This window comes from Dendrobates tinctorius, unplaced genomic scaffold (assembly GCF_039654945.1).
Source record: "Dendrobates tinctorius isolate UK_male_01 unplaced genomic scaffold, ASM3965494v1 ptg000057l, whole genome shotgun sequence".
In the NCBI taxonomy this organism is placed as follows: Eukaryota; Metazoa; Chordata; class Amphibia; order Anura; family Dendrobatidae; genus Dendrobates; species Dendrobates tinctorius.
The window spans coordinates 8,024,802-8,039,431 of record NW_027361725.1 but is presented as its reverse complement, the minus strand read 5'-3'; the positions used below and the strand labels follow the sequence as shown (position 1 = coordinate 8,039,431).

Below are 14,630 nucleotides of genomic sequence, written 5' to 3'. Positions count from 1 at the left end.
TAAAGAATTGACATGCTGCGGATTGTAAACCGCAGCAAAACCGCGTGGAAAAATCTGCATCATGTGCACTGCGTTTTCCAGTTTACCATTGAAAACAATGGTACTGTTCAACGCACCTAAATCTGCTGTGGACCCGCAGCTGCAGAAACGCTGTGGATCCGCAGCAGAATCCGCACCGTCTGCACATACCCTAAGGCTGAGTTCACACGTGGCGGTTTTTTCGCGTTTCTGCGGCGGTTTTAACAGCGCGATTTTGCAGCGAAACCGCAAAAAATAAGCATTCCATGCATTCCTATGGGATTCTGCAATGCTGTGCTAATGCTGCGGTTTTTACCGTGGCGGAATTGCTTTGCGGCATGCTCATTAATTTCGCGGAATCGCGGCGATCCCGCACCCATAGGAATGCATTGTTCCACTTACTTCCCGCATGTGGCTGTGCACACCATGTGAAAAGTAAGCAGAACATTTGCAGATGGTACCCACGGTCCGGAGGAGAGGAGACTGTCCTCCGGGCTCTGGGCACCATATCCCTGTAAAAAATAGAATTTAAAATAAAAAATATTGTTATTCTCACCTTCCGACGTCACGCGCAGCCTTCTCGCCTCTCTCCACGCTCCCGGTCCCAGTAAGCCTTTGTGATCGATGACGTCCGTTCTCGCGGGATCGCGAAGTCTCGCGGTCATTCGCGAGACGTCACGATCCCGCGAGAACGGACGTCATCGCCGTAATTCTCGCAAAGGATTACTGGGACCGGGAGCGTGGAGAGAGGCGGGAAGGCTGCGTGGGACGTCAGAAGGTGAGAATAACAATATATATTTTTTTAAAATTATTTTTTACATTCTATCTTTTACTACTGATGCCGCATAGGCAGCCTCAATAGTAAAAAGTTGGTCACACTCGTCAAACACTATGTTTGACGAGTGTGACCAACCTGTCAATCAGTTCTCCAAGCGATGCTCCAGATCGCTGGAAAACGCTAGCAATTCTGCAAGCTAATTATGCGGGAAAATCGCGGGAATTTAAAATGCGATTTTCCTGCGGAATGGAATTTGGAATTCTCGCGGTAATTTCCGCGAGAGTTCCGCTACGTGTGAACCCAGCCTAAAGGGAATCTGTCACCTATTTTTTGGACTATCAGCAGCTGGCACTGCCATCAGGGGCTTATCTACAGCACTCTGTAATGCATTCCAGAATTCTATAGATAAACCCCTGATGGCGGTGCCAGCTGCTGATAGTCCAAAAATGGGGTGACAGATTCCCTTTAAAAACTACAGCTCTAGGTGCAGAAAACAAGCAAGGGAAAGAAAAAATGAAAATTATCCCCGTCCTGAAGGAAGGAATTTAAGGTCCCTGTGCTGTGGAGCTCCAGTCTCCTCTCCTGTAACTGAGCCCCGCCTCCTCCCAGTCCACCGGCGCCCCGCCCCTACCCTGGCTGGTCTCGTCCCGCCTCCTCCCTTCCGCGCATGCTCCGTGCAGTCTATGCGGGCAGGGGGAGGGCGGCTGAGTCTCCCAGAGGAAGCCGGATCCCATCACAACAACAAGCAGCAGTGGCCTCGGCATCCTGAGGCCCAGCATGATGGGGGCAGCCCAGGACCCCCGACCTGACTGAGCGTCCCCGGCTCCGGGCTACAGGCGGAGGGAGTCCCATGAGGCCGGGACCATGCAGCCCTGCCCGCAGACGTACGACTTCTTCAGTGAGGAGAACGGCCTGAAGTGGCGGGGGCTCTTCGTGCCTGCCCTGAGGAAGGTGAGACTGAGGGAAGGATGGAAGAAGCTCTATAACCGCCTCGTACCCGGGAACTACACTTCCCACAATTCTCTGCCGTTTATTGGCTGTAATCTCAGTAACGGCATGCTGGGAGTTGTAGTCTTCGTGTGGCAGAAGATGACATTTTTGGGTGTGAAAGAACCACAACTACCAGCATACCCTTAGTTAATGGAGCAAGGTTAGGGTCTGATGACTTGGGTCTGCTGAATATCGCAGGAAAAGTCCTGGCATCAGATAGTCCTGAAATCCAGGGGATAGTCAGCAGCGGGCTTGTTGGGATGTGGCGTCATGTGTCGGATTATCCAATGTCCTGGATTATTTGGTTATCACCTATTATGCCGGATTATTGGAAGATACCGGTCATACACTATGTATCCCCAGACTCTGATCTGAAGAGGCCACCAGGCATGCCGTGGGTTGTAGTATGTGCCCACCGCTACGTAGACTTCCTTACAGTGCTAATTGCTGGGCCAGTATTACAGGTAAAACTAAGAATCCATTAATCAGTCATCTGATCATTTAGAACTTTCTAATTTTTTTTTTTTTTTTTTATAACCATATAGAGATGCTAGAAAATCGCATCCAGTGGGAGTTGGGCTCTAGGACTCCATATTGCTTGAGACATGTTTTTACATTGGAAACAGCGCCACCCTTGTCCAGGTGGCAGTGTCTGGTATTGCAGTTCGTTGCTGAGGTACCAGACATGGGGTAATACATGTGTCACGGTGGATCCTTTAAAAATGCCATCACACAACTCTACAGGGAGCCCAATTTGGTATAATGGGGTCACTGTGCAGTTCCTGGCATGGCCGAGATGCTGTCTCCAGATCCATGAGGGTTTCGGTGGTCAGACCCCGCCAATCAGAGTGCTGGCTGGCGTAGTACCCTTTATGGCGCAGTGTTGATGTCGTGGCTCTATTATGGGCCGTGGATGGATCGGACGTTGACTTGTCACCCTCTAGTTCTCCTATTCTGGCAGCCAAGCTTGAGCATCTCCAGGACGAGCCGCCGAGAGGCTCTTGGCAGGTAGCGGAGCCCTGGATATTTACAAGAAGCCGCTTGCTCATTTATGGTAGCGATCCACCATCTGCTGCTCTCCGGGCCTGACGGACTCATATAGGAACCATGAAATCGTTTCAGACCTTCTCTGGTATCTCCTCGCCTTTATCAGGCTGTGTGCACGGTCAGGGACCTGATCATCACGTGATGAACTATACATCCCAGCATGCATTCAGCTTCTGAACCCTAGCAGCAGACCACTCTAAAGTGGGCACCAGAACTGACATCTAGAGTTACATTTTTTACCCTGTACATCCCAAATTGCATACATTTTTTTTTTTATTTAAGGCGGTGATGTACCATTGTTCATCCCGAGCTTGCTGTTTCATGAGCAGAGCAGGGTGCTGAAAAAGTTCAGGAGCCATAGCTAAAGTTGGATGACCATTCCTTTGGGCTTCTCTTCAACCTTTGGCCATATACATTTAGAGCACTTGTACATGCTCCTTCTGCTCCCCATAAATTAATAATTCTGCAGCTTTTTCCTCTATAACTTTGCACGGTGCCGGTTACTCCTCCTAGAAATGTTATGTAAATTGACAGCTTGTTGTTAGCGGCTGGAAGTCCCCATGTCCTCATGCTGCCCTATCAGTGCTGTCTGTGACGGGACACACGTCAATGAATGGTAACACCTAGTTGTCAATTTATTCATATATTACTAGGAGGATTTCACGCCAAAATCAAAAGGTCCAACTGCATTTACTTAACATGGCTTGTCCACATTAATTTTTTTCATAAAATATCCCAAATATTTTAATACTTTAAAAATGGAGTGTTCTCCCCTTCTGATCACTCATCACTAATGTTCCAAAAGTCCAGTCTCTCGATTTCCTATTCTAGCTGACCTGGCTACAGCCAGTGACAGGCTGCAGTGGTGACCCACTAATGAGTGATGGGCGGCAGCGATCAGATGTCATCACTGCAACAGACAGTAGAGCCTGCCACAGGAACAACTAATATTTGAAAGGTAACACAGGCCAAGGCATAAAGTCCCCTCTGTCCGGATCACGTAAGGGCTGAGGACAAAGCAGTCTTTTAAAGAGTGAGACTTCCCGGTCCAGTTGTTTTGCAGGGACTTGCACTGACTCTCTGGGCCCAGAGGATGAGACTTTTATGGGAAAGTGAACGTTTCACATACATGTCATAAATTCCCAAAGTTTTTTTTCCCCCATCATCCTGAAGAACCTTAGTAGGTGATCAGATTTCTCTCTGTACTGTTTTACTGTACATGAAATATCCATGTCCCCCAGGAGCCCCGGGTGTGATAGTTCCAGCGATCAGCAGTGAGCTAATGTGTGCAAACTGTAAAGTGCTGTGGAATATGTTAGCGCTATATAAAAATAAAGATGATTATTATTGTGCAATTCCCTGCAGCGCTATCACGGGATAGGTGGGAGTATTGCACGGTGCCCATGCACAGCACTGGGATGTCTGTGTAATGTAGAGCAGGACGGGTCCTCCAGACAGGGAGGCTCTGCAGACAAGAGATGAGGATCCTAAAGAGGGGGGACCCTGTCTGATGACTCAGTGGGGTTTTGCCAACCAGAGAAGCTTTTTATCCGGCCAGTTTTGGTGGCACCACAGACCACTACAGGGACCATATCTAATGTCAATGTTTAATATGCCCTGTAATAAGGTTTTCATCTATGGGGGGGGAGGGGGGCAATGATTGATGCCCATTGTCTCCCGACTCCGCAGACTCGTCCATTCTTTCTCAAACCTTGCTCTGACTGCAAATAAACCTCTTGCTGTCTGCAGTCACCAGGTACGAACAGGAAGCTTAGAGGTTATATATACTTTTATGCCTCTTACCACACCGCCGCCGCTGTAAACCTCACCTTTATTGCCCTCTTTTGTCTCCCACTGTAAATATACCGTAGCTCGTGTCGTCTACCAAATTCCTGAACTGATTGATACACGTGCAACTTGGAAAAAAAGCATAATGTTTCTAATTTAAAGAGAATGTTTATTTGAGGTCACTGATGACGGAATGTTAAAGGGAATGTCCATCTCTGGAACCAGAAAGAATATTTGTAGGGTGTGTTGAAACAAAAATTTCCTTAAATCGGCAGCGTAGCTTGGGATGCCATCGCGCTTGGACGAGGCTATGCCCTTATTACATACAATGCCCTCTAAAAAGTAATGAGTTCCCTCTCCAAAAGTAATTATGCCACCTCCATTGGTGTGCCTGAGAAATGTGCAGTGCTTTGTTTCTCCTGCAGGGAAGTAGGAAACATACTACTCTGGTCCAGATCACGCTGATCGCTGGAGGACACTGTGATCAGCTTGTTATCTAGGATCCCACCCTAGATCTAGGTCTAGGATCCCACCCTAGGTAATAGTCTGACTTGGAGAACCTCCTTCTTCTTTCTTGCCAGTTGATCTGCGTTTTCACATTATTTGCTCGTTCTTGCCACGTTATGGTCTCTATTTCCAAGAATCTCTGACACTTGAGTGTGAAATGCTTCACTGGAGAACAAGCTCCCCTCTCTGCTCCCTTCACGGTCCTGCCAGAGAGTTTGTACTATTCATAAATTATCTTTGGAAGACGAAGTCATCACAAGCCCTCTGTGACTTGAACCGTGCCATGTCACGTGAACCTTCAGGGAAATCACATGGACTCCGGTAACTCGCATAATGCGGGTCCCAGGGGTGTCTGAGTATTGGAGCTGTACTGTATTTTTGTATTAGTCTGATAGGTGAAGCCATCGGCCTCCTCAGGTGCGGATTAGGGCATCTCTGAAGCTAGATGTAGGTTCCCCTTCTGGGATCCGCACTTTTAATAGCTCTCTAATCTTAATCTTTGTCTTCAACACTTTTGACATTACCATAAAATCGCTACAGGGGGATCAGAAATATGGAGAGTGACTCCATTGTAGACCGTGTTAAGACATATCGGGCCCTTCGGGCGGTTTCACTTGCTGCTTTTATTTATGGTTTAATGTCGCCAGATGTTAGTTTCAAACAGATCTGTCGCATGTTTTCACAATATAAACTGCATGTATTATTAGATCTTATACCTGATAATGCTGGTATACTTACTTTAGAAGTCTGTCAACATGCCTCTATAAACCTTTCTGGCATTTTACCGACCTGTTATTAAAGTGAGTAATTCTCATGATCATTGGGAGGTCCCAGCAGTCAGACCCTGAGTGATGGCACACCCATGGATTGATTATTGGGGGATCCCAACTGTCGGACCTTGAGTGATATCACGCCCGTGGACTGATCATTGGGTGGGTGGGGTCCCAGCAGTCGGTCTTTAAGTGTTCACACACCCATGGATTGGTGATTGTAATTATTGGATAGCTCTTTTCTCTGTGCAGTGGATTTTCTGAATCAGGAGATTGGGGGTGATTTTGTGCCCACTAGGTTAGAGGTATATGCCCAAGAAGGAATAAGCTGGTGTAAACCCGCGCTGTGCCCGGCTTACTACGGAGGAGATTAAGTGCTCGACTCCTACGCGGCCGTTATATCAGCGCTGAGCTGCGTTAGGATCAGAGCAAGCTGTCATTCTCTCCGAGGCAAACAAGAATCCATTAATACCCCCAAAGTGCTTGGAAAATGAGCTGCAGTCATTAAATGGAGCTCAGGTTACAGACTATTCTTGTCTTGTGGAATCGGAGCAGCCTGTGTGCTGCTGCGTGGCCTGGCGCTGTGTTACATTGAATAGATTTGGGGCATTTTGGGGAATATTGGCTCTTTATGGTTTTTACTTTTCTTTCCAATTTGTGACAATTTGCTGTAAATGTTTCCCGCCATTTCTGCATGTGGCCGTACAGCTGTTGGCTCAATGCTTGGTCATCCAACAGCTATTCTTCCAATCTCCCCCATACATGTGCCCGCGCAGATCTGATCACACTTGTGCATGATGACATGCTGCCCATGGGGCAGTTCAGGACTGGGTGGCTTGTGGCAATCCCGGCCAGTAACGGCATGGCCGTGTAAGAACGTAGAGGATTCCTCTTTCGGATGAGTGGGTAAGACGTGACTTTATTCTGCAGCAGACACACCCTGCTCTGGCAGCCATGTACCCGCATTCTGGTTTTGCCTGTTAATCAAGTTTTTTTTTCTTCTTAGCATTATCAAAGCCTCAGGCGTCGGATAAATGCTGCGCAATTTCCTGTGGACGCCAATACAAATTGGTGATGGGTAGTATGGCCGACCATACGGCTTCCTCCTGTCTTGGGTAGGAAAGGAGCTGCCATGGCATCGCTATTAAAGAAGTGTGATTTCTGCTGTGGAAGCTGTACTGGCCGCCATATTGACCACTCTTCTCCATGTTGCTTCTAAGGGACAGCTAAGAATGTCTTTTAGGATCTTTTAATTACTGTTATTTTATTTTTTTTGGGAATAAAACACACAGTAATAAAATTATAGTAAACACATTCAATTCTTTCCGGTTCATAAAATCTTAATATTTTTTTTTTCTTCCCAGGTCCAACAACAAGTTCACCCCACGCTGTCCGCGAAAGAAGACTCATTGTACTATATAGAGGAGCTCATCCTACAGCTTCTAAGTAAATTATGCATTGCTCAGCCCCGGACGGTCCAAGATGTGGAGGTTAGTGAAGTTAAAGCCCGTCTCCAGTCCTTCAAACCTGATGTCTTGGCCTGAGGATTGGGGAAGGGCTGACTCTCAGCTGAAGGAGATGCGATACCTGCTGCAGCCCCATTAATCAGCTGATTGTTAGAGATGTGACCCCACCAATCTTAGTGATGGCCTAATAACTGAAGCGCTCTTTAATGTCTTCCTATTTCACACACAGTATGGCCACAAGTTGCATAACCATCATGAGAGAGCAGATTTTGGAATTTAGACTATTCACTAAAGGATGTTTCTCAGCATCATAAATGGGCGGAATTTTAAAGAGCTTGTGAAAATGATCGATTTTGCAATTTACTTGGAATTAAAAATCTTCCCCTTTCTCAAAAATTGAGGGCTGATTCTGTAGTTTAATGCTTACTGCCTTAGTTTCCGGCCTCCTCTGCAGTTATTAGCAGTTGCTGGTCTCATACGAGTCCAGCACTTACAAGCTTTAAAGCCCCCGGCACACTAAGGCTATGTGCATACGTTGTGGATTCTGTTGTGGATCCGCAGTGTTTCTGGCTCTGCGGGTCCGCAACAGATTTAGCTGCGTTGTACAGTACCATTGTTTTCAATGGTAAGCTGAAAAACTCTGTGCACATGCTGCGGATTTGCTGCGGGTTCAAATCCGCAGCATGTCGATTCTTTGTGCAGAATCCGCAGCGGTTTCACACCTTCTCCATTGTAGAGGTGTGAAACCGCAGGCTAATCCGCAAGTCTTTTGACCTACGGATTTTCCCAAATCCGCAGCACCTAAAACTACGTGTGCACATAGCCTTAGCGAGATCGCTGCTGAGTCACAAGTTTTGTGACGGAACAGCGACCTCAGCAGCGATCTCGCTACGTTTGACAGGTAGCAGCGACCAGGCCCCTGCTGTGAGATCGCTGGTCATGTGTGAATGACCTGGACATTTTTTTGATCGTTGAGGTCCCGCTGGGTAGCATGCATTGGGTATGTTTGACACCTTACCAACGACCTCGTTAGCGACTCAGAAGGGAGACACATAGGCGTGCATTTGCGTTGATTCGAGGTCTGAATCGTCAGAGTAGCTGCTATGTGACAGGGTCCCAACGATCGCCGACATTGTTACAAAGGTCGCTACGGGTCGCCGTATTGTTGCTGCGTCGTTGGGAAGATCTTCCTGTTTGGCATCTCACCATCGACCACATAGCGACGCAGCAACGATCCCTACCAGGGCGTATCGTTGTTGGGATCGCTGTAGCATTGCTTAGTGTGACGAGGGCTTTACATACATTGCTACTCTAAACCTGGCAGGGGTCCGTCCGTCCTCCTGAGCTCCTGTGATGTCTCTGCATGCAGCATGGGAGCGAGGTCTGTTGGGGCCGGCTGCCACTTGTCCTTGCTGTCAGTCATTTTGGAGTAATGTTGACATTTCTTTGTACTGTTATCTATTTTGACACTGTGGCACAGGAGGCTTCAGGCTAATCGTTCAGTTGTGGGGCATCTTCTGTGGTACAGAATACACTGTACATACCCATCCATCATCTCCTTGCGTTGTGGTCTGGTCTGGCACAGGTTTACTGGTCTTTTGCCAAGACTTGCATTTTAGCGTTGGCAGGCGCTCTGTCTTCATTAGCGTCCACGTTTCATTTCTTATTTAGGAACGGTTTGTCGTGTACTTATATTATCAGTTGTTTGGGCATCGGGCACAGCACTTGCCACCGCTAGGAAATGACCTTGGTTTGTCTGTATGGAAGTATAAATATGAGTCGCTTCTGTACCATGTCCACTTGGTCCATATTATAAAGCCATAACTAATTACATCCATAATTCTAATTCTGCTTAGGAGCGAGTGCAGAAAACCTTTCCTCATCCCATCGACAAGTGGGCCATCGCCGATGCGCAGTCTGCCATTGAAAAGCGGAAGCGAAGGAATCCTCTGCTGCTTCCTGTAGATAAGATCCACCCATCGCTGAAGGTAACCATTCCATATACTGTTTCTTCAACAAATCATGATCAATTCTTTCTTCTCATCTTAAATGTTAAGAAAGCTGGGTGACGACTATTATGGTTGTTGAGGGCTGTCGCATTATTTCTAAAACTGTAAATTAGCTTAAAGCATGCCTATCAATTCAGATGGCATTTCATAATAAGTTGTTACAGTGTCTTGTGAACGTATTCACTTCCTTGGCTTTTTACCTATTTTGTTACATTACAACTTTTTAAAATATTTTTGTAATTCAGTTTGTGTGTGATGCATCAGCATTAAACAGCCTAAGTTGGTGAAGAGAAATGGAAAAATATAGGAATAAATTACATTTATGGAATCAAATAACTAAAAATTGTTACATGCATATGTATTAGCCCCTAAACATTTCTGGTGCAAACAATTACCTTCATAAGTCCCATGCTAAGTGACAGGACGTCTCCCTGTGTGCAGTCTAAGTCACACGTCTGTCGGTATATACACTTTACCTTTTCTGAAAGGCCACAGAGTCTGCAACACCATTAACAAGAGGCATCACTAACCAAACAACACCATGAAGGCCGAGGAGATCTCCAAACAACACCATGAAGGCCGAGGAGATCTCCAAACAACACCATGAAGGCCGAGGAGATCTCCAAACAACACCATGAAGGCCGAGGAGATCTCCAAACAACACCATGAAGGCCGAGGAGATCTCCAAACAACACCATGAAGGCCGAGGAGATCTCCAAACAACACCATGAAGGCCGAGGAGATCTCCAAACAACACCATGAAGGCCGAGGAGATCTCCAAACAAGTCAGGGACAAAGTTGTTGAGGAGGACAAATCCGGGTTGGGTTATAAAACATATTCCAATCTCTGATAATCTCCCGCATCACCATCAAATTCATTATCATCTAATGGAAAGAACATGGTACCACAGCAAACCTGCCAAGAGAGGGTAGCACACCACAACTGTCAGCCCGGGCAAGGAGGGCATAAATCAGAGGCAGCACAGAGAGCAAAGGTAACCCTGAAGGAGCTGCAGAGTTCCCAAGCAGAGACTGGGGTATCTGTCCATATGAACACAATAAGCCGTACGCTGCCTTGAGGTGGCCTTTATGGAAGAGTGGGCAAAAAAAAAACATAGCATAAAAAATGCTGAAGGCGAAGCCACTGTATGTGTACATGAGGAATATCACTATTTCTGGCCATGCTGTAACTTGTATTTTGCATTTTTTACCTTTTCCCTCCCCCCCCATGCAGTTGTTTCTGAGCTAGTGGGTGGAGAATAGCTGCTTGATGTTTCCCACACACAGACATCAGGGATTCCTTCTCTCCTGTGTCTATGAAGCACCTGTTTAGGATCAGCAGTATGGAGGAGATTGTACAGCAGTACTGAGCAGTGTAGATGTGAATTCACTACTCGGATGTTTGTTCAGACTTTAATGATGATTTTATTACATAGCTGCCTAGGAAAATGTACGTAACTACATCTCAGTAGCCACCCAATTTTATCATTTGGAAAATGCTGATTACCGTATATAGTCGTGTAGAAGCTGAGATTTTCAGCAGAATTTTTTTGTGCTGAAAACGCCCCTCTCGGCTTATACACGAGTCATACATCAATACTCACCCTCCGTAGCTGGATCTCCATCTTCCCTGCATCTCTCTGTTATCCTGGGGCCGGCAGCTCTTCCTGTTCCTTTGCAGAGCGGTCATGTGACCCCGCTCATTAAGGTCATGAATATGGATGCATATCCACTCCTATTCACATTACCTTAATGAGCCAGGTCACATGACCGCTCTGCAAAGGAACAGGAAGAGCTGCCGGCCCCAGGATAACAGAGAGATGCAGGGAAGATGGAGATCCAGGGAAGCCAGGAGGGGAGGGGGTTATGTGTACTGTTTGGCGCTGCTTATGGGGCACTCTTGCACTGTTTGTGTGCTCTCTGGCATTGTTTATGGGGGAATTCTGGCACTGCTTATGGGGCACTTTGGCACTGCTTATGGGGCACTTTGGCACTGTTTGTGTGCTCTCTGACATTGTTTATGGGGGAATTCTGCCACTGCTTATGGGACACTCTGGTACAGTTTGTGTACTGTCTGACACTGTCTATGGGGACAATATGACATTGTGGACAATATGGCACTGTTTATGGGGGCACTCTGGTACTGTTATGTACTCTTTGGCATTGTTTGTGTATACTCCCTGACTGCTTATGGGGGTGCTATAATATTGTGTACTCCCTGACTGTTTATGGGGGCGCTCTGACACTTGGAGCTTTCTCAGTGTCTCCGGTGATTATACCATTATTACATGATATTATGTGATGACTGTGATACCAGGACAGGGATGAGGGGACAATGCATACCCGGCTTAAACTCGAGTCAATAAGCTTATCCAGCTTTCTGTGGCAAAATTAGGAGCCTTGGCTTATACTCGGGTCGGCTTATACACAAGTATATACGGTACTTCTTTTAAAGGGAACATATCTCCAGGAACACTATGTACCTGCAGATACATATTTCTTCTGCAATAGCAATTAAACCATGCCTGGCTGCCTTCCTGGAGCAGCAGCTGCATGGAGAAAATGAGGTTATATCCTCCCTGCAGCTGCTCTCCTGCAGTTCTCGGGTAAGTGCAGGCAGTGATTATAGTCACTATAAAAGTAGCACACTGTGATCACTCCTCAGCACTGTGATTGACAGCCTGTTCTGCACGCACACTGCACACACACACACACACACACACTGCAGAACAAGCTGTCAGTCAACGTACCAGGGAATGATCACAGCCAGACATGATTTAAGTGCTGTTTATCTGTTTTGAGACAGTAACTACACTAACGGTTAAAACCTACCTAGTGTAGGTACTGCCTCAAATGGGTGCACCTTGCCGTGGTTGGACAGCTTTATACTTTTTTGATCAAAATAGTGTTTACCAAGTACCCTATGTTATTTAATGCACTTGCTTTTTTACTTATTTATTTTCATTAGGGTATATGCACACATTGTCTTTTCCTTTTGGTTTTGCTTGCTTTTATGGCCAGTGTGAACATGCTTTTACATCATGCATGTCATTCAAGTCTACTCCAGTTCAGTTTTTTTGGTTTATCTGCTGGTATATAGCGTTTCTGGAGATGACAGGTTCGCTTTAATACACTGACGTTTGGGACAGATGTCCTTATTAAATAACATTTATACAACTTAGAATTATTCGGTCAGTTGTGTTGTCGCTTCTGAAGAGTGATTCTTTTCTTTTCCGTATCAGGAAGTGCTCGGCTACAAGGTGGATTACCATGTATCGCTCTACATTGTGGCTGTCCTGGAATACATCTCCGCTGACATCCTAAAGCTAGCAGGAAACTACGTTTTTAACATCCGACACTATGAGATCTCTCAGCAGGATATTAAAGTGTCTATGTGCGCTGATAAGGTGAGAGCCAGGTATCCAGACAATAAGGATAATAAGGTCTCCCTGCAACCCCCGCCAATCAGCTGTCTGAAAGGCCCAGGGACAGCACCCTCATTGCTTCACCAGGTATTGCATTGTATTACTGATCGCCGAGGTTTATGGGGCTCCGATTCAACCTGATCTGACATTGAAGGCCTATCCTACAGTGTGAATTCATCTTTGCAGAAATGACTGGTGTCCTCCCACTGATCCTACTTTATGATTTCAATAAATAAATGCACTTTATACACAAGTCTCAATACGGGAGAGAAGGATCCGGCACGTTGGATTTCCTTTGGCCAATCCTTCTGCTTTGTAGGGAGAAGAGCCAGTGGCAGAGTAATTTGGCAGTGGCTTGCTCATAGAAACCACGAGAGCTCTCAGGCAAGCGTCTCTATGGGGGAGTTGGGAACGATCGTTAAGGCAACTACTATCTAATATTTATGGGAGCCTTCGAAAATGGCGATCTTTTAAAATGAGCACTCAGATTTTAATTTTTTTATTTTTTTAATCTCTGCTTGCTGTCAGTGAATGGGAACTTTCCTATTTACATCCAGAGTCTGAAAAGACTTCCAGGTGCTCAGTTTATCTGAGTTTGTAATCTGTGCCCATTTTGCAATATCAGGATGGGTATTTGGGCTCAAAATGTAGGCAATAAAGAAATAGGTTTTTGTGTTTTTTCCTGATTATCAGACAACCCCTTTAAGTGTATTTGAAAATACCTTGTTCTATTTACTGTCCCTCCTTTCCTTCTACCCTGCCGCACCCCCCAAGGTATTGATGGACATGTTCGATCAAGATGACGATATCGGCTTAGTGGCTCTTTGCGACGATGAACCTTCCTCTACGGGGGAGCTGAACTATTACGAATTGGTCAGGACGGAAATAGCTGGAGAGAGACAATATCTGCGGGAGCTGAATCTGATTATTAAGGTGTTTCGTGAGGCATTCCTGGCTAACAAAAAGCTATTTACACCCAATGTAAGTTGTGCTTCTCTTATTGTGGGTATTATGTGTCTATGATGGCTACCATGCAGTATGGAATTGCTGACTATGCAATTGTCTTCTGGTGCTACAGCTGCACCTCTGGTGAGATTTGCAAATGATAAGGGGAGATGCAGCATGAGATAGGGCGATCAGGTCCACAAAGCAACCGTGTAGCCCATCCTCAATCTATTTTATTAATACCATTGGGATTGGAAGTGATAACGTCCCCCCTCTATCCACCTGACTGCAGACGGACCACCACAACCGATTCTGGTGGGGATTCAAAGGAGTAAGTAACAGGTTTTGTAAAAGGATGGTGGTTGGGGGTTCCTTAAGAACCGGACCACCCTGTGTGCAGCCGCATCTCTGCCCACTGCTTGTCATTAATTCATTGCAACACTTTCAAAGTTTCCAGTGTCCCTTTTAAGCAATACAGAATTGCACAGATGGCAATTACCTACAGTCTGTGGCTTTTTCACAGTCCCCCTGTGCAGAGAGGCAGAACTGTGTAGGGGTGAAAATCGGGAGCCTAGGAATTGCTTTTTTCTTAATGCTGGATGCAGATGCCAGGCAGCCGTGCCCTGATAGCGTTGTGTGTATGACGGAATGAACACGTTGTGTATTGTACGGTGTCTGTGACGGTCCTGCTTCTTTACGGCGTGGCTGCAATCGTTCAGCTCGGAAATGCTGAGTCGGCTGTTTTGTAAAAGTAAAAAGTTTCATTTAATTTTTGGGAATGACAAAGTTTCTGCGCAAGGTAATTTAAAACGATTTCTGAGATTTTGGCAACTCCTTCAAATAGAGGGTGAGATTGTGCTCCGGCCCCATCGATGATCGTTTCCTCT

At 46.2% G+C, this 14,630-nt stretch overlaps 1 protein-coding gene across 2 annotated transcripts in view; it reads left to right on the top strand.

Moving 5' to 3' along the window:
* Positions 1–1,403: 1,403 nt before the first annotated feature.
* The window catches only part of SOS2 (SOS Ras/Rho guanine nucleotide exchange factor 2), a 92,563-nt gene continuing 79,336 nt past the window's right edge, over positions 1,404–14,630 (top strand). Inside the window, exons 1-5 of one of the 2 annotated variants that reach the window (XM_073577719.1) lie at positions 1,404–1,747; positions 7,263–7,388; positions 9,221–9,352; positions 12,616–12,780; positions 13,573–13,779. In XM_073577719.1, coding sequence (XP_073433820.1) covers positions 1,661–1,747; positions 7,263–7,388; positions 9,221–9,352; positions 12,616–12,780; positions 13,573–13,779 — 717 coding nt within the window. In that variant the 5' untranslated portion in view covers positions 1,404–1,660. The remainder of the gene's footprint in view (positions 1,748–7,262; positions 7,389–9,220; positions 9,353–12,615; positions 12,781–13,572; positions 13,780–14,630) is intronic. The other variant, XM_073577720.1, reaches the window with a different exon arrangement.